General features: G+C 43.9%; 1 protein-coding gene across 3 annotated transcripts in view; it reads right to left on the bottom strand.

The window, feature by feature from the left end:
* The window catches only part of SKI (SKI proto-oncogene), a 96803-nt gene extending 72016 nt beyond the window's left edge, over positions 1 to 24787 (bottom strand). For 2 of the 3 annotated variants that reach the window (XM_080631254.1, XM_080631256.1), the window contains exon 1: positions 23573 to 24787. In XM_080631254.1, coding sequence (XP_080487380.1) covers positions 23573 to 24484 — 912 coding nt within the window. In that variant the 5' untranslated portion in view covers positions 24485 to 24787. The remainder of the gene's footprint in view (positions 1 to 23572) is intronic. The other variant, XM_080631255.1, reaches the window with a different exon arrangement.
* Between the last annotated feature and the right edge of the window lie 1601 nt (positions 24788 to 26388).

Below are 26388 nucleotides of genomic sequence, written 5' to 3'. Positions count from 1 at the left end.
ATAGCATGTTGCTTGCAGTCTGGGCAAGATATGCTCTGTATCCAAGAGAAATCTATTTCCCTCAAAACAACAATTAACAAAAGTTTTAATTTCATTTCCATCACTGAAATTAACTTTCCTTTCTCCAAACAATAATCTGAATATGGAGATAAACCTGTAGATAATGTGGTTTACATATATAAAGGATTTTTTATAATTCACAAACCCTTCATACTAGCATGCTTGTTCACTTGAAAGGTAAAGCATATTCATCTTAAACCACACAAGCACAGAGCTTTAAGAACACACACTTTACAACATACTCTACCCCTGCAAACATTAACACACACAAAATGGAGAAACCTCACATGAAATCTCTGTTTCTCTGAATAAAGGTATGCATCTGCTTAGAAGTCACATGAACAGAATAAAAATACATTTAAATGTTGAGAGAAACAATAATACAAATATGGCTTAAGGAAATGAAGAAACCTACAACACAAAGCACAATGGATGGGCCTGTCAACTAGGGAATCAATGCACAGAGACGCTAGCTCAGAATCTTGCAGGGGATTCAGTTGGAGACTGGACACTACCTGCTCGCATGAAGCATTTCTAGTTTACAGCTTCTGTGGTAAAGTTCAAAACCAAAATTGTTTCTGTAACCAAAGTGGACAACCCCCAGCAGCCTTTATCAAAAGTCTGGACTAAAAAACCCTGAGAGAGAGTGCAGAACTCCAGGTAGTCTCAGCTGAGTTTGAGTTGAAAAACAGTTGCAAGGATGAGTCCCAGAGAAGGGACATGGAGATGGGCAGCCACGCAGAGAAGTCCACTCCTGCAGGTATTTTGACAGGTTTTTAGGGGGGAAGAGTGAGCACTGAATGTTTTACTAATGTAATTAAACCCAATTATTTTATCACAGCACTCCCCTAAAATGTGTGAAAATCCACTGCATCTCTTGAACCCTTCAACTTGATGGACCTGTGGAAGAGACAGGAGCCCTCTAGAAATTTCTAACAAACTCCTGAGAACAGCAGTGATGCTGAATCCATTCTACACCAGTTTATGTTTTTCATGTCACAAGCTCACTTTTTAATTCATTCTACCCACAATGTGTGCAGTGAATACAAGGAGATCCTAGAGATGAGCATTAACATTCTGGCCAAAAAGCACACGCTAAAAGACGTCAGAACAGGAGGAAGCACAGTTGTTTATTCAGATCAGAGCTTTTGACAGGTTTCTATCTGACCTAAACTTGCCTTGCCAACACAGTAGACTAAAATCTAAGATTGCTCGCTCTGAGCTGGGACAGGAGATGTTATCTGATAGCTGTCATTATACAACTGACTCATATCACCTGAGAAGACCTGCAAACTACAAGGCTGCAACATTTATCACAAAGCACTCTGTATTCACACACATCTGTCAACAGCTTCAACCGAAACATGGAGGCCTGTGACAACCCAAAACAAAAAGCCTTTCTTTTTTCCTTTTCAGTAGACAGGACAACTGAACCCTGATGAAATACTGGCAGCGCTCACAAGTAGCGGTCAGAAGCCCAAAACCAATGCCACTAATTCTTCACATGGCATCTGGGAATACATATAAATGGTAAAATAAGCAGTGTGTGGCTGGATGGGCACCAGCACCACCACAGATCAGAGCAGTAGTTCAGTCTAAGGTCACGGCCATATCAAGTCACTGTGAGCCACAGCACATAATGGTTTGCATAGGCAACCTTATGCCTATGATTTTTAGTTTCTGCCAAAGAAAATGCTCCCTCAACAACACAGGTTTGCTATGGTCTCCTTGCAATGCTCCTGGCTTACTCTGCGTAAAAGACCAAATGAGATGAGGATCACATCCTTCTTTCCCTTACAGACTGGAAACCCTCCCAGTGATGACCACTCTCACAGCTGCACTGTGCTATTGATGGAAAGAGGAAGTTTTCCTGGACACCACAAGAGTGACACCCTGGAGACAGTGCTTGTGCAACCTCCTCATGGGTCTCTGTGCTGCCGAGTCCCCCATCAAAGCCCAGTCGTCAGGAGTCAAAAATAAAACTATAACATGATGTTCCATCATGATTTATCCCCTTCTCCCTCAGCACTAAGAGCTGCATCATAGGATCTCACAAAAAGCTTTACAGAAAATAATACATACTTAGTCCAACAGGAGCCTTCTTAGGCCCCATCTCCAAAATGCTACCAAAAGGGCTGCATGCTCAGAATAAATACATCTTTCTTTTAACACCGTGATAATTAGAGAAGGAGAAATTGGGTTTGCCACTTTCTCTTCTGAGGATGTCAACAGCTTCTGGGGACAACACTCCTTGTCTCTGCCACCACCTCAATTCAGAGAAACCACAAGTCTGTAATGAGCTGCCAAGATGAGGTAATGTCTTAGCACCTTTCATACATATTCATAAAGAAACAACAATTCTCAGCAATAATACAACCCTGTATATATGCAAAATGCTTCACAAAAATCCTCTTTAAGACCCCTGTTGGGCAGGGAGGTAAATATTATTAGTCCTCTTTCACAGTGAAGTAACTCGCCCAAGGTCATCCAGTGAAATGGTGTCAAGAGCTGAGACTATAAAAAAATTCTCTTGCCTCAATCTTCTGCCCTACCCACTAAAGCAGCCTTACCTCCCTGCACCTTCAGTAATAACAATAACAAGTTATCCTAGCAAACACCAAGTAATTTCAGAGGAGGAATGAATGAACTCCTGTGTAGCTAATTCCAGGAGCTGATCCAGTCCAGGCCTGCCCACGAACAGAAGGAAATTCTTTCACATGCACAGTAAGAAGAAAAAAGAAAGAAAGAAAGGAGGACAGGCAGAAGTGAAGAGCTACACATGGCTTGTTTTTTGCAAAAAGCTTTGCAAGCTCTGCATAGGATATAAAACAGATTGACCACACATAGAAAGAACTCAGCTGCCTGAACAGGGACACAACTTACACATTAATTTCTTGCTAACCTGACTTACTCTGCAGTCTCCAAGGTGTGCTTGTGGCTTTAAATATTTTCTTGTTGCTGCTTTGAAGGCAAGAACAGACATGATCTCCAAAGCATCCACTGATACGCAGTTGGGGCGGGGGGGGGGGGAGGAGGAGGAGGTGAATACTGTAGCTAGCTGAGAACTGTCAGATTGTGTTTGCCATCAAGGAATGCCATTTCCCAATGCCTAAGTTTAACTCTGGAATGAGATGCCCGCTGCTGCTGACCCCTCTGCTGACATTCTATAGACTCCCTTATCTCATCAGCCCCTGAGCATCCCATCCTCACTCCTCCACATTCATGTTCCCAAACTGTCAATCTCCCTGCAATGACTCACAAGGTTCTGAACCCACCATTCGCCTCTATGAGTCTTCCTATTTTTTCATCCACGTCCTTCTGGTTTAGAGGGAGAGGCATCTTGTTCTCCTTAAACGTTAAAAACGCAATGAGAAAGAAACACTGAAAGCAATATGCCCTCAGCACAGCAGCACTGAATACTTCAAAGGAAAACACAAGAAGCTAATTCTGCTCTCCAGTTGAGTGCTCTAAATTCAGAATAATTCCACTGCAGTCAATCAAGCCACAATCATCATAACAACCACTCTGGGCAAAAACAAAGCGGGCCCTGAGCCTGTGGGCAGATTTCAGGAGTGACAGTGGATTAGAAAATATAATGCAAGGGTGTATTAAAGTTTAGCTCAGCTTTGCAGATTCTCTGTGTACTCCCCTCACAACCCACGCAAAACTAGAATTTTCTTTACCTACATTCTGATCCTCATCTTTATATCTGACAATTGAGCTGTATATGCATTTACTACGTGAGATACTCAGCAGCAGTGGTTGTCATGGTTTAAGCCCAGCCGGTAACTCAGAACCATGCAGCCGCTCACTCACTCCCCGCACTTCCCCCCCGGCTCCCGAAGGGATGGGGAGGAGAATCGAAAGAATGTAACTCCCACGAGTTGAGATAAGAACAGTAACTAAGGTAGAACACAAATCACTACTGCTACCACCAATAATAATAATGATAAGGGAAATAACAAGGGAAGAGAATACAACCGCTCACCACTCACTGACCGATACCCAGCCCGACCCGAGCAGTGATCTAGCCCTTCTGGGAACTGCCCCCACTTTATATAGTGGGCATGACGTGCTGTGGTATGGAATACCTCTTTGGCTAGTTTAGGTCAGGTGTCCTGTCTCTGCTTCCTCCCGGCTTCCCTTCCTCCCTGGCAGAGCATGAGACTCACAAAGTCCTTGGTCAGAGTAAACATTACTCAGCAACTACTAAAAACATCGGTGTTATCAGCACTGTTCCAAGGCTGAAAGTCAAAACCATAGCACTGCACCAGCTACTAAGAAGAAAAATGACTGCTACTGCTGAACCCAGGACAGTGGCGCAACCATCACCTGTGCATTGCTAACACAACTCTGAGAGAGGTGGAGTGGTTCAAGGTGGATGCCCACCAAAATTCCAACAATAGGCTTCACCTGCCATCTCTACATGGCATTAATGTATCATCCATCATGGATGGCTTCAGTTCTTCACCTTCTGTTACCTCACAATTTGGATTATCCCACATTAAACTAAAGGCTCACTTAAGACAGCAGTTTAAAAAACGGTGGAGTTCAGCAGTTGGTACTGGAACTGATTTAATGCCTTCTCATCCAATCCGACTGCAGAGAGCAGGAGGAAAATAACAGAATTAGATCTCCCCCAAACATTTATTTAGATGCTTTGATATTCCTTAAGCTACTGCGTAACTTGAGCAAAATGGAAAGGGTTAAGGAAAACCTTGCATTATTTTTCAGAGCATAGAACCAAACACAAACATGCACATCCATCCATTATTGGATTTGCTGGTTTAATCAGCAAGTACCAGTGACTCAATTAGCCTCTTAGCAGTGCCTAAAGGCCACTAATTCAGCCCACTGGCTGCTGCAGCATACACACACAAGCTTGTCCCTTCAGATTTAGTGCTAACAGCACCACTATTCTTCTCCTGACAGCACCAGGGGCCCAGACAGTCTCCACCTCTCTTCCTTTTCTCTGTTCTGCCAACCACACAGAAAGAAAAGACCCCAGGGCTGACTGTGTGTGAGCGCTGAGTAGGAGGAAAGAGGAAGAGGGAGACACTATTTCTATTCATTTTACATCTTCATCAGAAGCCTTTCTTAAAAAAAGAAAAAAAGAAAAAAAAAAGAAAACTGCATTCCCAGCCACTCATGGTTGAGTGCAACAGCCTAATAAGGTGTTAAAGAACAGACACTTGACCTAATCTTTAGCAGCCACATCTACTGCACGAAAGTTTAACAAATTACAGAAGCTAGGCCTGAAGAAGTACTCTTTGATTCTATCTAATTCACACTCCCACCATTGTGAGCCTGTCCCTTACATTGTTTGGTTCTACGATTAAACCATTTTTAACTGAAACCTTCCTAGCTTTGGCAATTACAAATAATACCATGTAACACCAGTGAACAAACCAACCAACCCACCCTGACTCACCTTTTCTGTAGGCTCAAGAGCACATTTGTTTAGCTGATTTTTGTGACTCTCCCTTATATAATGACTAATTTTCAGGCAGATTGATTCCCTGGTGAGCTGCTGCACATTGTGCAGCCATAAAAGCGCTAGTGACAGTCAAAGAAGGTGACAGGAACAGTAGGCTGGTGTTAGGGCAGAAGCCAAAAGGAGTTTTGGCAGCAAGTAGGTATATGTCAAATTAAAGTGACCATGCAACTACAGCTTCAAAAGTATTGACTCAGTACGAACAAAATGTGCTGTCAAAACACAACGTGTCAGAACTGAGCTCATCAGATCTATGTTACTTGATGACTATACATAGAATTACAGGTCAGGAGAAATGCAGGAGATTCCAGAGGAAAAGACCTTTGCTAATTAACTTACAATGTGGAAAACAGAGTCTTCTTACCCAGAAAACAAAGGAAGAGACACATGAGCTCTCCCCTCTCTTCCTCATAATCTTGCTCATCGCTTAAAAATGAAGGCTCATTAAAAAATGGTCCAAGGTAGATTCACTCTACATTTGAGAGCCACTGCATTTGCAAAAGAGGCAATATTGCTTTAAAACCCTCCCAGCAGCTTCCCAGCTGACAATCACTTGGCATCCCAAACCTAGGTAGGAACTTGGCAGCAACACAGGATTTCTACAGCAATATTTGCACCGTAAAATCAAAGAAACAAACAAAAAAGAATACCCCTTTCAGGTATCAGACAGTTAACAGGCCTTGCACTTCCACTCCTTCTCTCATTAATACTCAACAGTTTAAAATAAAGATGTACCAAAACACCACCAGGGAATCCAGGGAATTCATGAAGCCTTCAGTATTTCAGTTCACCAGTGTCTCATTTCCAATCAGCTGAAACTGGAAAATTGTTACTTCAGCTGCAGTCCAGGTCAGAGAAAAGACTAATCTCAGACAAAGCTGCCATGTTTCAGGTTCAGGATGAACACAGGGTGGGTTTGGACTCAAGGGGTTAAGAAGAATGCGTGACCTCAATTAAGGAAAATCAAACAACCTGTCCTCAAAACAAGGAGGTAGGCAGCTGGCATGAATCAGTGCTGCTCAGTAGAAGCCACTAGATCCACCCAATATGAAAACTGTAGGTAGCATGGCAAAAAAAAAAAAAAAAAAGTGACCAGTTTTCCTATTTTTGTATGGATACTTTGATTTGATACCTCGTTTCTGGAGATCAACATATATACATTTTACATGTCACTCACACCTACTACCCCAACCAATCACAAATACCAAGCTATCATCTCAGTACAGATACTGCCAAGACTATTCCGGAAGCAACACCAGCACAGTTTATTCCACACAACTGCCCCCCCCCCGCACAACAGCCCACATCATCTTTCCTGCACCAAGTTAAGAGGAAATTGTTGCCACTGAGGGGAACTCCATGGAAAGATTGTGCAGAGACAATATCCTGCCTGGTGAACCCTTAGGAGCAAAGCAGAGCTTCTAAGAATGGTAACATATTTGCAAGGCAGGTCTGTGCTGCATTCGCTGACCACATCTCTGCTCCTTTCTCTGCCTGGCTGATAAATCCCTTTATACACTCAAAGCCAGCTGCTCCTGGTGCTCCCCATCTAGCAGAAACTGCTGCTCCTCCTGTGATTTCAGCTTTAAAAAACAGCAGAACAAGACAAGCAGATCTTTGTAGTTTGGTTTTGGGTTTGGGGGGTGGTTTTGGAGGGACTGCTTTTTTTAGTTTGGAGGTAAACTTCAATTTGCAGCCCAATATACAGTACAAGCTGCATCTCCCTAAATCCCGTAGTGAGCAGGCCAGACAAGAGTTCTACCCAAATAGAGAGAGATCACAATCAAATCAAATGAAACTAAGGACTGTTCAGAGACGTTATCTTCAGTAGGTGATGCTACTGCAGCTTATGGACATTTTGTCTTCCCTTGTCAGAAAAGCTGGCTTGCTAATTTATGGGCAGAGTGGGAAAAGCAGAGGGATACAGACAGACACAGAATACTTAAAACAGGACTCAGAATGGAGACAAAGCTCCCCTTTCACCTCCTGCTGCTATTTACCATCTGGGATCCTGAAAAGGGGGTGATGGGGAGTTTTGTGATGGGTTTGGCAAGGGGCAGGACATTTAGGATTTTCTATGTGTAAGGAGGTCATGTGTCAGCACCTCTGCAGCACATGGGAACATTATCCCAAAGAAAGTGCAACAAAAGGGTTGCCCTGGCTGAACCAGAGAGAAATTCTACTAAAACACAGCCTGGCACAGAGGCAAGATCTTAAGATTAACAATAATATCGAATTTGAAGAAAGAACCTCCAGAACCTAGTTTGGAAAAGCACAGAAAAAAACTAAGAAATGAACACATCCAATGAGAAGGTGGATGTTTTTATTAATACATTTTCAGAAGTGTGTGATTTCCACTAATCCTGGTGGCTGAGGTGGTGCAGATACATTTGGGATTTCAATCCTCACTTGTAAGATGTAGAAAGAAAGGAGAAAAAAAACCAAAACAACAAAAAACCTATGCCGCAGCTTTGCTTTACAAAAGCAATTTACAAAGAGACGTGATACGGAATGAGGAGTTCCGGTTTTCCGGTTCAGAAATGTTTCTTCTGTTTTCATAAAAAGAATTATTAATAAGGTGAATTTCCCATCATATGGTGCTGCAGTAAGTCTTTAAGATCCTTTAATCAAAGAATCTGAAAGAAACCTGAGCATCCTTGCCTTCTGCCCAGTCCGGATGTCTGCTGACTAAAGTGATTCTAACAACACTGCTACTGCAGGCAGTAATCTGTGCCTTAAATTATTTGAAATCTACACTCTACAAGATATACAGATGCAAGAACTAGTCACCAGAACTAATGCAGTACTTCCTTATCCACATCTGTCGAGCTCCTGGTTGGTAGAAAGCCCATTTTCAAGTCAAAAAGCTTTAAACTGAGGATGTCACCACTACACCATCAACTGCAGAGTGACATTACTGGCAGCTTGTGTGTTGTGGAAGACAAATGAGCTAAATTTCTAACTGTACTGATGGAAAACCAAAAAGTTTTGTCAGATCTTAAAGAACAGATCCTTTAAAACAATCACTGGGTAATACCTGCAAATCTGTGGTGCAGCAGACTAAGTAACAATCCTGTTCTTGTTCCTCCCCAGCCTGTCCTTCATGCACGTACACGCTCAGGTTCACTGACCCAAAACTGGAGCTGACAAGCAGTAAAAAAGAATCACCATCAGCATATTGCTGTGAGACACACATGTGGGACACTTTCAGTCCATCAGAGAAAGGCTCTCCAACATCCTACAGCAATGGACTCAGGATGCAATAAAACCCCTTCTACCATAAAAGCCACACAACCCATCATCCTAAGAAACTACTGGTGAAGCCACAGAGCACCAGATATACTCCCAAGTGCTCACTTAGGCAAGCTCAGCTCAGTATCCTGCCACCCAACACTCTTCTTCCCTGACTTCCCAAGTGTTTCTATTGTGTATTCAAATTGCAGAAACGAGCAGTGGTTGACCATAATGAGAACAGGGTCCCTTAAGGAACCATGGGATCACTGACCACATACTGTAGTTGCTCTGACGAACAAGATGCTTCACGGCTAAACATCCTCAGACTTTTTCAGGAGTTATCACTCCTATTTGGCTATGTGCATTTATAGCAGCATCTTGGTATTTGGCAACTTCAGAAGAGAAGGTGGGAGTGAAGGAGAGAGAAATACCTACAGGCTAAGAGCATGAAAGCCAGGTTATCCTTTAGAGCCAGTATGCCAGCGACAACAGATGACAAACTCTATTTTGCAATTCATATCTGGCTTTGATAGATCTGCTATCATAGGGATAAATACTATTTTTGTTGATGAAAATGGGTATCAAAACAGAGCTGTACCAAGTTATACTAAAAATTGCAACATGCCAGAATTCTTTGCAGCCAGACCATCTGCTGTGCTGTGGTGGGAAGGGAAGGCAACATACCTGTATCTGTCCTGGGATACATTCAGATGTGATTTGGGGTTATTAAGGGAGGCATTTATAGAAATTAATCTCATTTCCTCTGTCTCCCACGTTCTTGCCTTAGTTATACCATTCCCAGAGATTCTCACACTGGGAGAAGAGAGACGGGAGAATTAAAGACAGAAATGGAAGAAGAAAAGAACCAACATCTAGCTGGAATTTGGGTGTTTTAAATCAGGTGGTCCTTGAGACAAAGGAGTTTCTCCGAATCATCCTGGGCCAGACTATGGAGCAACCCATTTGAGCTCCAAGGATTTTTGTGTGTGTGATTTCCCAATCTAAAATGCATACTGGGCTTTTAGAACAAAGGGTTTTCTCCAAAATAGACCTCTACAAAGATTACAGAGTGACTGTCAATATAAAACCGAGAAGTGATACAGCTAAATTGCTAAAAACAGCAATTGATGGCCTGTCTTAGAGAATTGATGTATATTTAAGTCACGAGCGGTGATAGAGTAATGGGCAATACCACAACCTACCATCACACATTTTCCCACACTTAAAGCTTTAAGAAACCAAACCCAAAGCCGCAAGACAGACCCTTCAGAACTCCAAATGGCAGGGATGGCCTGAGAACCACAGAACTGAATGGTGCCACTCTCACATGCTCAGATATTCCAAATGAGAAGATATACAACAAAAAGTCAGAAGTGTTCTTGCTTGTATTAACACTGAGCTATCTGCATCACTGCAACGCCACTGACATAGCAACAAACTGACACTGCAGTGATGCAGAAAAGCAACCTGGTTGGACAGAATAGGAAACAAAAGCCACCATTCAATACAAGGCATGGCAATCATATTAGACTATCACACAGATACTACTACAATGGTGTCATCTAACTACAGACAACAACAACAAAACAGAAAAAAAAGAAAGAAAAAAATAAAAAAAAAAAGGCCTTTCATTCCAGATTTGAAGAACAAAAATCCTTATTTTTTTTTTCTTTTTTTAAATATATTGTTCTAGTTGGGACAATAAATAGAATTTTGCTTTGTCCCCACAGCTCTGACAAGAGCTTTCCGAGTAAAGGGATGCACACACAGGAGCAACGCAGTGGGCACAGGGACTGGGTAATACTTGAGAGTTGAAAAAGTTACCAAAAACGAAAGAAAGAAAAGAAACGGAGAAAAAAATTAAAAAAAAAAAAAAAATAAAACTCACAGTTTTGATAGTTCTGTGGGAAAAAAAAAACCCTCAGCAAATTTGCAACAAAACTGTTAAGTAATTAAGGCAAGACACTTCACACATGAACTTAAACTGCTAATTAAATCCCCCCTGCTTAATTGACTAGATTTGCATATCATTCACTGAGGAATGGGAATGGCTTGGGCATTACACAAGCACTTCCTTGTGCAAAAGGCAGCTCAGTAAAACCAACCAAGGGCAATGAGAAAACACAATGGCAGATTCTGAATGAAATAGAAAATTTCAGCTGAGATTTTCAACATTCTTTTGTTAAGAACATTAGAACATAAGTGATTCCAACAGCAACATTCAGAATTACAGCAAACGTTTTATAGCCATGCTAACTATTCCCCTATTTTTAACCTGTGATCATTACTGCCTGCTCATATGCACAGCTCTGTTACTCTCAAAAATGGGTTTACATCCAAGAGAATCCATTTCAGCTAAAAAAACCCAAAAAACAAAAAAAAAACCACAAAACAAAAAACCAAACAACTTCATTTCAATCACTGTAGGAGAAAAAAATGTCAACGTCTGCATGCCTCTGCTACTAAATTTAGTGTGAATTTAAAGAAAGGTTTGAGAAAACTTTGAGATCTGTGGCAGGAAAAAAACTCTTTGACTCCAAGATTAACTCAAGTCAAGGAAAACATGCAATTATCTGCCAGCTACATGGTTCATAAATGACCCAAAGTGTGCAGGATGAAACTAGTCTGACAGAAGCGCTGCTCCAAGGATGTCAGGTGATGATTTTCTTTCTTTAAGTGGATAAGGACTGAGAGTCAAGAACACAATTTCCCAACATAAAATGGACTCATTGTTTCAGGCTGGTTACCAGACAGGTAGACACTACAGCAGAAGTTAATACCTGCTCACTTCTGGGAGGTAACCACTGAAGAAATTATGTTAACAAACTTCCCTTTTTAAAAGATGGGATTCTTTAGCATTTGGAAACCATGCAAACCAGAAACCTGCCAGGCCTGCAGCAGAGCACTTCCTTCTGCCTCTGAATGTTGTACTTGTGCAACAGAGATACTTCTGTGATTGAAGTGTTAATATTATTACATTATCAACTTCTATCATTTCTGATCTTCTAAATTAGAAAAATAAAAACAATATAAAAGACATTTAGCTTCTTTATCTTGATGTAAAAGGATTTTATATTCAGCCACTGATAAAAACATCAGAATGTTTCTGATGCCTAGAGTTGCACCATTAGTAAAACAAGATTAGGTGAGACTGCCGTCAAGTTTACTACTTGCATATCCTGACAAAAAAGGCAGTTCTGTGAGCTGCTCCTTTTCACAGCTTGCTTTTTAAAGTGAGGCTTCTTATATCGATAATCCAAGAACAAACTTTTTAATCTAATGGCAGCCCCATTTATTGCAGGAATTGAAGCAATCGTGTTTTAGAATACATACAAGCTTAGGAACAGCAACAGGACTGACCACAGGGTCAGCCTCGCACTGCTCGTGCCAAGACCGTAGATGATGCTGATACCACACTGTCATCAGCTCCAACAGACACTGCAGCTCTAAGCCAGACTAATGCTCTGCAGTGGTGTCTGCTTGGACACGTGAGACTGAGTAATAAAATGGCAAGAGCTGGGGAGTTGCATCTGCACTATATATTAAATGGAATTTAACACTAATCATTATTTTATCTTTAATAGGACTAATACAAGCAAGGGTCTGGGGTTTTGTTTGGGGTTTTTTACCATAATCTCATTTTAATTTATCTCTTACCAACCCAATCCAGATGGGGATGAGCACTGGAGACTACGGGCAAAGTGTAGCTGCCCTCCTCACTTTAAATGTTACGGAAACTTTCCCATCTGATTCCTAATGTCAATCACTGATACAAGAAAAAAGCAGCATTTTCTCAACCAAATTGCTCTTCTGTTGCACAGGTTTTACCGCTCTCAGCTGAAACTACAATTATGTTAAGGTCAGAAAAGCTACATTTTTCTTTTGCTAGATCACTTATAAAACCAAGCAGGAGAAATTTAACTGCAATCAAAACGCGCACAGATCACTAATACTGATGTAACTGAAGAATTAGGACCATTTTTACATTCAAAATCTCAGGAAGTAGAGTGCAGCCCTTACAGCGTATCTCACTGAGATCCTCACTGTTGTGTAAGCTGATATCACATCGCTGATATTACATTCCATTCACAGATATTGATAAGGAGATTATTTTTTTTACCTCAGCTTGTATCTTAAGAAAAAATAAAAATCCCATCCTTTATCTCATTTTCCAAAGGTTCTGCAAGTCTCTGAAATCTTAATATTCTCCCTAACAAAGCCAGCAGCTGCTCCACCAGCCTGTGACATGGATGGTTTTCTTAAAAGGTTTTCATGTGTTTTTTTCTCCCAGTTCAGTGTGCTTTGCATATGAAACAGGACATTTCCCCACCCTCCACCCCCATTCCCTCCTAATCCAGAAGGGACCTCACTTCCTCCCTCTCACACAAGCAGCTCATTCAGCAAAAGGGAAATCCCAAGATGCACTCGGGCAAGGAGCCTGGAAAAAAAACTACAAACCAACAAACCAGAAAACAAAACCACCATCACCCTCCAAAACAACGAGCTACCAATGTGTCCACAACAGCAGGAAGAGGAGCCACAGAGCTACTCATGATGAACTTACTTCTCCAAACTACAACTCAGAACACAGCTCTGCCATGCCACCCATTTAAGAAGCTTTTCCATGGTAGCAATTCATTTTTCGCCTTACAGCAATCTAACCCACAGAACTGCAGCTCCCCCCTGCCAGAACACAAATTACACAAAGCCAGCTTGGAGCCTCTTTTTCATCATTACTGAGGTAGATTTAGTGGGGTGAATTTGGAGCAACTCATTTTTTACTTTACAATTAGAATCTAAAGCCAAATTTGTTTCTGTTCTTTAAATTAAAATTTAAAAAAAAATCAAGCAACCTTTTCCTAGTTAAGAGATTTATTAGCAACAGGATCCAGTGGTCTCCATATTCCTCTTCCCTGAGATCTAATGCTCACTTTGTGACATTCAAACTGTCTCCAGCAATTTATTCAGATGTCACAGGGGATTATGGTTTTGACTGAGGCAGTGAAAGAGTTCAAAAGGGGGTGGGTTAATTAAGAAAAGAAACTACACAAAAACTACAGCAGCTTTAATGTAAGGATAAGACAGGATCCAGCATGGAAACTATAGGTAGGACAATCCATAGGCTGCTACTACTAATCTGGTTGAAACCACAGCTCATACTCCAGCTCCTTCCTGCTCTTCTAGTGTAGTAAGCATGTGTCACATAATTGGGAAAAAGATATGTAACATTTTTCATCCTGAACTGCTAAACTCAAAATAAAGCAAAGCGTGACAATCTGTACAAATGCAAATGTCCCAAATGCCAAGACTAACATCTCTAAAACCTAATTCCACGCTTTCATTTCTTAGCTGCAGGCCCTTCACCGCCGCTCCTTTTTTCCACCTAAACAAAAGACGAAAGGGATGACTCAAAGCAACTTGAATTTCAAGCTAAAGCCACAAAGTGCTGAGTGCCTGATCTCTAATTCAAGCAGGTGTGCAGATAGATCCACTCCTGCCTCAGCACAGCTAGGTTAGTTGTCACCAAAACTCAGAGAGACCAGATTTATTGAAGAGACACATGGATAAGTTAAGCAATGCTGTAAATGATGCAAGTAATATGGGAAACACAAGCAAACAGGAGTTACAGCACTGCCAGCTCTCTCTACCCCTTTTTCCCCCCAAATCACTACTTTTTCTTTTTCCCTTTGTATTTACAGCTTTAATAATTTAAAATTACAGAATAATTAAAATATAGCAATTTAATAATATGACGCCATCTGTGCTCTAGAATCAACTGGGCTGAAAGAAGCATCAATTAAGCAATTATAAAAAAGATTTTCACATAAATGTTTCTAGAAAATCCAGGCTTTCGAAAGGGAACTCCTGGGTTGCTCTGCTGTGAAGGCTAAGGCCTCTGAACAAATTGTGCAAATCCACTGAACAGTGTAACAGAGCACTTCACAACACTTCCCACTTCTACTCTGTCTACTGCTGAATATGGCCCAAAGATGAGATATTGCTTTACCCATTTTGCAAAAATTACTGCTGTGGCAAAAAAGAAACATGCCAAAAGCCACACAAAACTAACTCTTTGGATTATAACAGTCTTCCAATACCTAAAGGGGCCAACAAGAAACCTGGAGAGGAGCTTTGAACAAGGGCCTGTAGGGACAGGCCAAGGGGAATGGCTTTAACCTGCCAGAGGGGAGACTGAGATGAGCTCTTAGGCAGAAGCTCTTCCCTGTGAGGGTGCTGAGGCGCTGGCACAGGGTGCCCAGAGAAGCTGTGGCTGCCCCATCCCTGGCAGTGTCCAAGGCCAGGTTGGACACAGGGGCTTGGAGCAAGCTGCTCCAGTGGAAGGTGTCCCTGCCTTGAACATGAACAATCTGAGCCTCTAAAACAGGTAACACAGGGAGCAGAGAGGGTAGGGGCCTTCATAAAAATGCAGGATATGACTGAAATTATATGGAATGGTTTTCCTTACAACCCTAACAGATCCAATTAAGGATGCAAATAAATCACCTTCTGCATTGAGAGTCAGAAAGCACATGCATAAGAGCTTTGTAAATAAATTTCAGTTTAAACTTGCATAATTCTCCCAGTGGAGAAATCCGCTTCAATTTATGTAATCCTTAGAAAGAGACACTATTACACACAATTCTGTGCCACTAAGAAACAATCAAGATACATCTCTAGAAAAGAGGTGCACCCACACACAATTAATTACATGGTTGTGAAGAGAGCAGAGGGGAGAAGCTGCAACAGGGATGCAAAGACCAGAGTCTGCTGTTGCCACAGAGACTGATCTGTTACCGAGCTCAGGGGCTGCTGCTCCCCTTTCACCAGCCAGAGCTGCCTGTTTAGACTTAACCCAGACTTCCGAACACTTGATATCCTGTCTGCTATTTCAATGCCCTTACTCAATGTTTCAGACAGACATTACACAAACTGGCTGGTGAAAAGGGTTGAGAAACCAAGAAGCAATCCAAGTCAATGACCTTATTCTCTAAAACGATACCATTGACTGCGCAGAGGACGAAGAACAAAGCACAGGGTACATGTCTTCTGAATTTATCACTGAAATCTGTCATAGGAAAACACAAGCACTAGGCTGGATCTTACTTTGTTAACCTTGCTGCTGTCTTTTATTCTGTAAAGCCTAAGCAATTCTTGTGCTTCCAGTGCAACTGATTTCCACACCAAAACACAAAAAGCTTCAATTTAAAACAATACCTAAAAAACCACACCACAGAAAACCAAGTTACATTTTCTATAAAGCACGTGCAAAGGTAACTGTACATAAATCAATAAACAACAAAGCCAGAAACCAAGTTATTGATTAGCTCCTTTGCTGTTTACCTCCGGCATACAGAATGATGCTGCAATTTTTACATATCCACAGAGTCTATCCTCATGCCCCTTTCCCCTGACTTTTTAAATAAGACTGCTAAAACAAGGAAAGACTACTTCACGTGAGTAAGGGAGGCAGGACCTGTTCAAGAGAACATAGGACAATGCAGCTTATCAGGTTGTATTAATATGCACCCAGTCCTTGGAAAAGCCCAATTTTATGTGATAGCAACCAAACCATCAATGAAACCAACGATAAGAGCTCCACACATGGGAATTCCCATTGGCTTCCAGGACAGCCTTGTCCACAAACACTGACAGGATCAGAGTCTGAATTTGTATCAGTGTTTTGTTACCTCATCCAACCAAAAGTCAAAGCAAAATAATTAGCTGCCTGCAGAGGAGCCCACCTCCATCAGTCAGCAGGCTTTCAGCCCTAGAATCCAAATGCAAGTAGCAACCAGCAGACAAAACCCTTTCAGTCTGAAGCCTGGCAGTTGCAGGAACCACCACCCCATTCAGTAAGATCCATCTGGATCAGAGTACCACCAAATAAAATAAAATCTCATCAATGAGCTAAATTAAAATACTGCAGGAGCAGAACTGCAGGTTCTGCCCTCAACCCTAGCACAGTCCTGTAAATGCCAGCTAAGACCACAAGCTTAGTGAAGCTCCTTTGTCCCAACACTGGCATGTTCTGGGCCAGAATCTGTCCCTCTGTTCTGTGACTGCAAGGACTGCCAGTCAACACATAGGAAGAAGTCTAATACATACACAAGTCTTCTGTGGTTTGTGGGTGAACTGGTTCCAATTACTACACTGGCTGATTGCTGGAGTGAGAGCTGAAGGACCAGCCCCAGAGCCCCTAACCTTCAGATTAACCTCCAGATTAACCTCATGCATTTCAGAAGACACGGGAACGGGTGACTTTAGTAATAAACTGAATTTGAATCTCTGCACTGACAATGAAATGCAGAAGACATATAAGGCTATACAAGGTAAGGAAGGGACCAGAGCACATCCTTCCAGAGAAAACTTGCTTCTTTGTAATTATTTTGCAAAACCAAATATTGACTATATTAGGGACTGAGAGAGTGAAACAGCACCAAAAAGAGGTGCAGATTTATTAATGTAGATTATCCAGATTCAAAAAACACATGCAAATGAATAGATATTATCTAATAAAGCATATCATCAACACACACACGCTATAATTGACAAATTTAACGCAAAACCACACTATATTACTACATTTTAAAGTAATGCTTCCTGTACACAAAGATCAATTTGAATTAAGTGCTCTATGGCCACTCAGCTAACATAGATTAGCTTAGTAACGGACAGTATTCTATTGATAGATTCTCTAGAGTTCAGCCGAAGTTACTTTTGCCTAAGCTCTAATTTCTTTCCAAGAACCCCCCATTGGATTTAGCATAACTGTTCCATGACAGTTACCTCTAAGTAAGAGGGGATAGTGTCAAGTCCAAAGTTTGCTGATTAGAAAAAATTACACAAAAGGTGAGAATTGAAGTATTTTCTGGGTCTAAATACTGCACACATTGAGCCTCAATTCTTTGTGTGATGGCAAAGCAGTCTGGCCAGCCAAGCCAGCATTGTGAGTTCCTATCATCAGTTATCACCAGCCATAGATAGCCTGCCCACTCCTTACTGCAGCCAGTGCCATTCAAAGTCCTTGACCTTGCCAAAATAACTTTGCTGATAGACAAGAATAACATGAGTTTTCAGTAAAGATGGACAATACACTTTAGATTAATTACAATACTCTTTAGATACCCACATCTTGCTTGGGCTCAACCACCTCAATATGTCCCCTAAGTTCCACCCATTCCAGCAGCATGGAGAACCCAGGAAGGTGCAGATAAGGTCCAAGCAGCTGCCAGGATTTTAATCGCTGTGTTGTCTAGACATGCTCCGAGCAGCCTCACACAGACGCCTCCAGATGCTTCTACAACACGGATCTAAACGCGCCTCTCAGCAAGTGCAAACACACCTTTGCTGGTCAGTCAGCTCCAGCTCCAATAACCACACTCACATCCTGGCAGAGACCAGGTGTGGGGCTCCTCACACATTCAAAAATCAGCTCTGTTGACATGCATCTTCAAAGCATGCTACTGTTTGGGCAGAACATACGCCCAAGCCTGAAACCACAGAAATGGAGAGGCAAGAGAGACAGCCCAGACAATGAAGGGAGAGGCAGATGTTCCAACATTTTAGGCAGCGATTTGCAAAAGAAGAGACTGCATGTGATTCCCTCCCTAATTCAGAACTGAATTCAGGAGCTTAGGAACTATTCTGGGGCAACAGAGAGCCACAGTTGACTCAACATCATTAGATCATCATTTGCAGCATATTCTTTGTTTAACACACATGCATGTACCTGCTTCTTTGTTCTTGATCTACAACATCTGAAGAACTGTTTGCAAGCAAGAAAAAGTGCTGATGTCTGCTTAAACACAGACATCTCCTCAGGTTCACAGGGTTTTGTTTAAACGTGGTGTCTGTTTTGAAGTTCAGCTTGTAAGCTGTAAAAGGATTCTGAACTAAGCTACTGCCTCAAGACTTCAACGTTTTTTGTTTAGGGACATCAAAATTTTTACTGTAGGGTCTCTAATGTAATTCTTGAGGTAAGAGAACAAATGACTTCATTGCTCCATGATAAAACAACTGAACTCTTCAGCAAAATTTTCCATGAGTATTTATCAAGTTAGCTCTTACCAAAAGAATAAATACATTCAGCGGTCTGAACTTGTGGATAAAATCAAGAGTCTCTCTGCTATACCTACCGTCAGATATACTGTTAACAAATAAAATATATATATGTAAAAGATACACTGTATAACAAATAAAGAAGGTTACTACTGGCAGAAGGCAGGACCTTAGGATACAGAAAGAGAAATATATGCCTTCCAGCTCTACTACTGCAACATTTCAGATGGTCACAAAGCACAGTTGTTGTGCAGCCCCTGAACGCCCACAGCCACCCCACACCTCAGCACGGCACTACTCTACCCGCAGCAATTTCTGTCCTTTGATTTGGCTGCACACTTGACCTGGCTAAACCCTACTCCAGCTGAGAGAGCTGCGTGTTGTGGCAGCGCCAGGTTGGTAGGCATTGTGAAATCAGGTGGGAGGCCTCCTGTGCTCATTTGTGTGTCAGTACCCAGAATGCTGCTTCTAGCTTCCAGCTACTTCATAGAAGTGCTGCTGGGACTGGAACCGTGGGAACGCTGCAGCGCTGGCGTGTGTGGGTGTGTTCACACGTGTGCAAGGAGAGCTCCTTCATTCTCTGATCACATCCAGCCTTACTGCAAGTACAGATGTCTGGCACACAGGTAGGAACAGGAAAGCACTGACAAATGTCACTCGGTTCAATAAGTAAAAAAAAGACAAAAAAAGGGTTCAGAAGAGACAGCTGAACCCACCCTCCTTCACTGCAAACAGCAACCCACAAAGCCTTCAGGCCTGTTTTTTGAGCTCATTCAATCCTAGAGAAGGCATGCTGATGTTCAGAAAGCACAGTGCTGTCTCACACAGCAGTGGAAAGACTGCATGAGACACACACCAAGGCTGTTACCTGCACCAAGCAAGTGGTGCTCAACATGCACCAGCTGCTGAGCTCAAGAACAAGGCTTTGGCACTACGGATGGATTTCTAGGACCCTGTTTTGCAACCCTGTGAGGTTATTCATGTTTGAAATTTCTAGAAACTTCCCAGAATGTAATGGTTGTTCTCCACACCAGTAATGGCTGAAATGAGACAGGCAGGGAAACAGAACATCCACTCAAGTAAAAGCCATGCTGATGTATGGAGACTCTGAAAGACCAGAGAGAAGGCAAAGCAGAGAAAAAACCCTGCATGAGCATAAAAGGTGGAAAATCCAGTGAAGGATACATAGGGAAATGGAGAAGTTATCATACGGCTCAAGAACAGACCTAGCTTTGGGAAGTGGCAGGAAAGTGGCAGGAAAGTGAAGGAGCTTATAGAAGGTAAATCATTAATCCATGGATGAACAGTGAGGATACAGAAACCTAAATTTTAGAAGACAGTAAAGGAAGTGGCTGAGGCCTCTATGGTTCCTGCTGTAGTGAGGGCTCAGCTGTCACAACTCTCACCAGTTTTTGGTTAAGACCCTTTGCTGACTTCACATAGATGCAGATGAAAGCTGCTTCTGCAAGTGGCAAGACCAAGCAACACACATCTTGTTCACCCAACCAGGCTGACTGAGAGACAATGTGTCTGCATCTGCAAGTACATCTCTGGCTACAGACAGATGTGCACAACGGGTACTCGATCCATATAGAGGATACATCAGAAATGTAGTATCTGGTAAAGCTCTGCTTTGTAGCAATGCTTTAAAACCACGGGGGGGGGGGGGGGGGGGGGGGGGATAAATAGAAAAAAGAAACTAAAAATTGAAGGGAGAGGGGGAAAAGGCAGGTTTGCCACTGTGCTGAGTCTGCACCAGGGACTTGTGCCAACCCAGCTCCTCCATTTAAGTCAGACCCTTAAAAGGCAGAGCTGTGCTGGCAGAACTGTATATACCTCATTGCATATCCTCATAAAGACACAGAAAAAGGTCAAAAAATTCACTGCTGCTCAAACAGCCATTAAACAGTCATATGCATCCCATGCTACCAACATACTGACGGAGCCCCAGGGAAAACAAATCACAAAAAGCAGTGTATACACATACATAAATAAATAAATTGGGAAACTGATAAAAAGCCCACTCTTGAAAGTAGAGAGAGGACTGAGTATCTGTCACAGCAGATTACCAACACCTCTGTATAAAACAGAACAAAGCAACACAGAGATCTACATCAAAAAGAACGACCACCACAAAGACACATATGCATCACCCTTTCTTCCACAGAGACAGACAGACACAGAGCCCAACAGACACACAAAACCCACAGGGGCTGACAGGAATTAACACGAACACACAGTCATGGGACCATCCTTTCATTTCCTTACTAGGCACCTAAACTTTACTCCAACACTACTTGCCCCTGGCCACAGTCCACCAATCTTAGAGCCTGATTAAATCTCTCTGTAATTATCTGCACACACTGCTACAACACAAATGACCTTAGCATATGATATCCGCTGGCTGAGCCCAATGGAAAAAAGACTTCAGAAAAAGGAAGGATAAGCAGACAAAACTCTGCCAGCACTGCTGGGGTCTCCTCAAGACTGCAACACATTAATAGGAGAGCCATGAAGACGACTCTAAGGCCTTGAAAACTTGAGCCTAGTCCTGCTCTGGGTATATGATAAAGCATTCTTTATTCCCTACCTCATCATCTGAGCACACACTCACCACTGCTCTTCCCCGTAAAACTCCTTGCCATCTCCCAAATGAACCTATGCAGGAGACTGTAACATCTTATCATGACAGATTTTTGGCACCATATTCCGTGCAATAGATGGCATAATTTTTGGTGTCCACTATTAAGGATCTTGAATTCCCTCTGCAAGAAGAGCTGTGCTGCATGCAGATTTTGGAGGGGGGTGACGGGGGAAAGAGCTCTTGCCATGTTCTGATCTAGGACCTATTAAAGGATGGCCAAAAAACTCAGGCAAAGACAAGACTTCATAGTTTTTTCTTGTTCTCCACCTGCAACTTCAGCTGGGATAAATCATCCAACTGAACAGAATGCTTTAAAGCCTTGGAAGAAGAGGAAAGTGCACCTCTACCAACATTGATTTTAATTAAACTCTGTAAATGGCCAAGCCAGGAACACGGTACCTTTTCTTGAGCAAAAATATGGAGATTTCTTACTTTTGCTTCCCAAAGAAGCCTGTCCTAGAAAATTCATTTCCCAACATGTAAAATGCCTCTGCTTTCAGAGCAGATTTCTCCTCGCACAGGCATTCATATACATCCATCCCACCATTCCATCTTAGCACATGACTGACAGAGAATAGACAAGCCATTAAAAACACATCCACCTCCAACCACGGAGATAATGTGGCTCATTACAGCCTAGCTTTGTCACAGCGGTTCTGACACTCCAGCGGGAGGAAGAGGAGGGGTGAGGGCGAGGACTGAAACGGGGGCTGAGCACAAGACCAGGAGAGAAATTGGAACTTGCAGAGGGAGCCTCTGCTCTTTCTCCACAAAATGGGTTAGCCAGGCCTCTCAGGCTAGGCGGAATTACCGCATTGTCTGGGGAGGGTATCTTAAAAACGCTGTTGTGTTTTTAACAAATAAAAGCTCTATTTAAGTCCCATTTATTAAGTCTATTTAAGGCAGTGTATCTGCCCGTTTAGACAGGTGTTTGATAATTAAGAATTTTATTTAACATTCTCAGTGGGCTTTAAACATTACTTCTGTTTTGAGGCTTGTGTTACTGCCATCCACTCCAGACACATAAAACCAAAGAAAAGTTCAGAATCTCTAACAGACCAGCCAAAATCCAACCAATGAACCCGCAGTGTAGAGCTCAGTAGGTGAGAGTTTGCTTTAAATCATATTCTGGGCATTGGGGAAGCCAATTGCTCACCCCACAGGCTCTGCACCCTCACCAGCACCCTGGAGTCTGAGAGTGAGGCCTCAAAGCCCTGTGGACCCATCACTGCCCATGGATAAGTCCCATTGCCAGCTCGAAGGCAACCTCCCCCACACACACCAAGGATGCTGGGAGCTAAAGGCAGCTCAGACTGAAAGAAAAAACAAAAGACACCTAAAAAGAATACTGTGCTTCAGCTGTCTGGCTCGGCACACGAGGCACGGCATACCTTAAGCTCCTGCTGCAGCTGCCCCGAGACAGATTCTTTTGCTGAATGTATACATAATCCAATACACAAAAGCCTGTCCGGTAGGAAGACTCCACAGGAATACTATGAAAGCAGGGACTTGGCCATTCACGTTCCACACAGCACCAGTAACCTGTGCTACCGTCTGGATTTTTTGTTAGCAGCCACACTGTTATTTCAATACAAGCATTTAGATACTCTATCCTCCACCTCCACCCTTGGCAGCATGCAGCTGATCGTATAAAAACCATACATATTTGCTTCTGGAGCGATCAGAAACCGATTTGTTTTTTTCTGGCCTCTTCCTTGTCTTGACCCCTGACTGAAGCTCTCAAGACCTGAAATCACATACGTTCTACCAACGTCTGGGGCAGGGCGACGGATTTCAAAGATCAGGTTCCATCTATAACAAGCTATGCAAACACACATGTATCATTTAAACAAACTCCGAGTTCAGAATAGAAGCCGAGGAAAAAAGGTGCCACCTCAAACGCCGCTCGTCTCCATTAACACACACGTGGTGAGAATTAAGAACACGATTAGATTGCTAAATGACTCAAAGGAAAAGCAGCTGCTAACAAATTGGGTATATCGACGGCTGTTAGAGACACTGGAAAAAATTCCTTTTCTCTTTCTTCCCCCACCCCCTTTAAAATCAAAGGCATCACTTACCCTGGGGGCTTTCCTCTTGTATTTGTTGTTATAGTCAAATTTTTCTTTCATTTCATCTAAGAGCTGGCCCAGTCTAGCTTTCTCCTCTTTCCCAGTGTAATCCTGGCTGAGGAGGATATAGGATCTCCAGTTTGCAGAGTCAAAGCCCCAGTGGCAAGTCCTGTTTTCCAGCGATTTGTGAGAGTGGACCACGAATTTGTGAGGTGGATACATAAGCCTGCAGTCCAAGCACTGGATGCAGGCTGCGCTGGGGTTACTGTAAAGCTCTGGCACCAAGAGTCCCTTACACTTCCCAAAGCACTCATGATACACCTTGAAGCTCTTCTCCGTGAGCTCCAGCTCAATTGTGCTAGAGAATTCCTTCTTGCAGTGGGGAGGATAGGTGCCACCATAAAGCAAGGCATTACAAAGCCTCTCAGCATCAGTTTTAGTGATGAGCCCGCAGGAAGGAGCAGAGAAGGGCAGGATGCCCATGACTTTGAGGATTTCCAGCTGGTCAGCAGTACATCTGGAGCAGTAAATATGTAGCTCGTCACACACCGAATTAATCTGCTGCAGGGAGAAGTCCCTGAGCACAGAGTTCAGGATCTGGGGCAAGCAAAGCCGCTTTTCTCCACCCACCACGAAGCAGGAGATGGTTTCCCCTTCCAGGATGGTCTCGCACCTCTCCGTAGATCTGTCCGAGGGCATGAAGAAGGGACCAGGCATCACCGGAGGAGGCTGGATAGGGGGCAGATGCAGTACAGGTTCCGCTGGGTCTTTGCCATTGTCCTTCTTGTACATCTCCTGTGCCCATCGTGCTGAGAAAGCAGCAGGGCCACCCAGGGAGCTCATAGAGCTCAGATGAAACTGTTCCAAGGTCTTCTGCAGTCCTGGATGAGGCTGGAAGCTGCTTCTACTTACAGTCTCCATTTTTTAGTTTCTATTCCCAAAACAAACAAGAAAAATCGCTTGTTATCTTCCACCCTCGTACAAATCCACTTAAGGGATTTTTTTAAAGAAAAAAAAATCGAACAAAATAAAACAACCCACCCTTGTTCTTTTCTCCTTCCCACTCAGGTTTAACAATCCACTAACGAATAGGAAATAAATCCTTTTGTATGCGTCTCTCTCTCTTCGTTTTTTCTTTCCTCTTGCTTCGTTACAACCTCAAACCCTCCAAGTCTCCAAGCTGCCCCGATGGAGCAGAGAGTCACGGCAAAAAGAGGTCTTCATCCGAGCACTCAGCCCCTCAGCCAGCCCCCCAGGCAAAGCAATCCCGCCTCCCACACCTACACACACACACACACACACACACTCACTCACTCACACACTCACACCACCCACAGCAACACAAAAAGTCCGTGCCACGCTCCGAGCTCCACGGGCTCAAATATGTTCTGGCGGCTGCTGCTGCTCTGCAGTGATCGCCCTTCTGTCCATATCCACCGGCAGGAAGGCGCGGGGGAGGCGAGGAAAAGCACAAGGAGGCGGAAAGCTTCTGTGGAAGGGAACGACGCAGGAGGAAAGGAAAAGGCCCAAATCTCCGGCACTTTCAAAGCAGCGCGGGGGCTTCGGACGGGCGATAAGCAGGCTCCTTCCCCCGCGTGGCCCCTCAGCTCGGTCCGGGAGGGCTCCTCGTCTCTCCGTTCGCCCTTTCTTCCCTTATTTCTCCCAGTTTTCTCGGCGTGACGTGGGGAGCCGCGGTAACAGAGCGCACATCCTCCCAGCTCCTCTTTCCAGCGGAGACTGAGAGTGCCTGAGAGCTGAGCTAATGCAGGCTGGCTCAGCCTCCTCCTCCGCCTGCTGCTGCCCGCTCTGTTTGTTGGTGTCTGCCTCAGTCATTGAATCCCGGCCAAGAATGTGACCAACTCCCCGGCCGGGCTCTTCCAGGAACAGCGCCCGCCTCCCCCCGCCGCCGGCACAGCCCGCGCCGGGTAAACTGCTGGGTTCACGGACCGCCGCGTCGCCGAGGCCGGGCGGGAGGGCGATGGCTTCTCCTTTCCTCCGGGATAGCGGGGAAAAAGCGAACGATCAAATGGGCGTCCGCCGCCAGAGCTGGTTACAACGCCGGGGCTCAACTTGGAGCCCACGACCCTTTCTCTGGGCGGAAATCGCAGGCGTGCAGGCTCGGGTTATAGCCGAGGGCAGCGCCCGCGGTCCCGACCGCGCGACGCCTTAACACGTGGAAGGAGCGCAGGGGCACCACCGCCACGGAGGTGCGCGGGGGCCGGGTGAGTAGCCTCAGGGCCTGCCGGCAGCCGTTCCGCCGAGGCCGGGTCGGTGAAGCCCACCTCTGTCGCAAAGCGGGAGAGCAGCAGCCGCCACTGCGGCGCACGGGAGGGCCGCCGCCGCCGGCACCACCACCACCCCCGCCGCAGAGCGGGGGCGAGCGCCCCCTACCGAGCGACGCGCCACGCTGCTCCCCTGCCCCCTATCGGCCCGGCGCGGCCCCGGCGGCGCGCTGACATCACTAATGTGACGTCATTGGTGCGGTCGGGAGCGAGGAGTTCCCTAGTCGCGAGTGACGTCAAGTATGGAGCAAAATTTGTGGCTTCGCCCCTTTTCCATGGGCTGCGTAACAGGAATGGTGTGAAATGCATCCAGCGGAGCCAAGTGCAGGTGTTGGGAACAAGCTGGAAGGTTCCGCCTGTTGTCTCCAAACTTGCTTAATTGTGTGCACCAAAACAAGGCTGGAGAGCGCTTTGACACCCAGACAACTGTTAGAAAACTACCTGTACCACCGTACCTTTAACCACTGTTCATGGAACAAAACCTTGAGTGATGCACAAACCGAGCATCCTGATAGTCTCCTCCAGAGTTCACCATTACAGCCT

Source organism: Psittacula echo (assembly GCF_963264785.1).
Source record: "Psittacula echo genome assembly, chromosome: 17".
NCBI lineage: Eukaryota > Metazoa > Chordata > Aves > Psittaciformes > Psittacidae > Psittacula > Psittacula echo.
The sequence above is the reverse complement of the archived record's forward strand: the minus strand, read 5'-3'. Positions and strand labels throughout refer to the sequence as shown.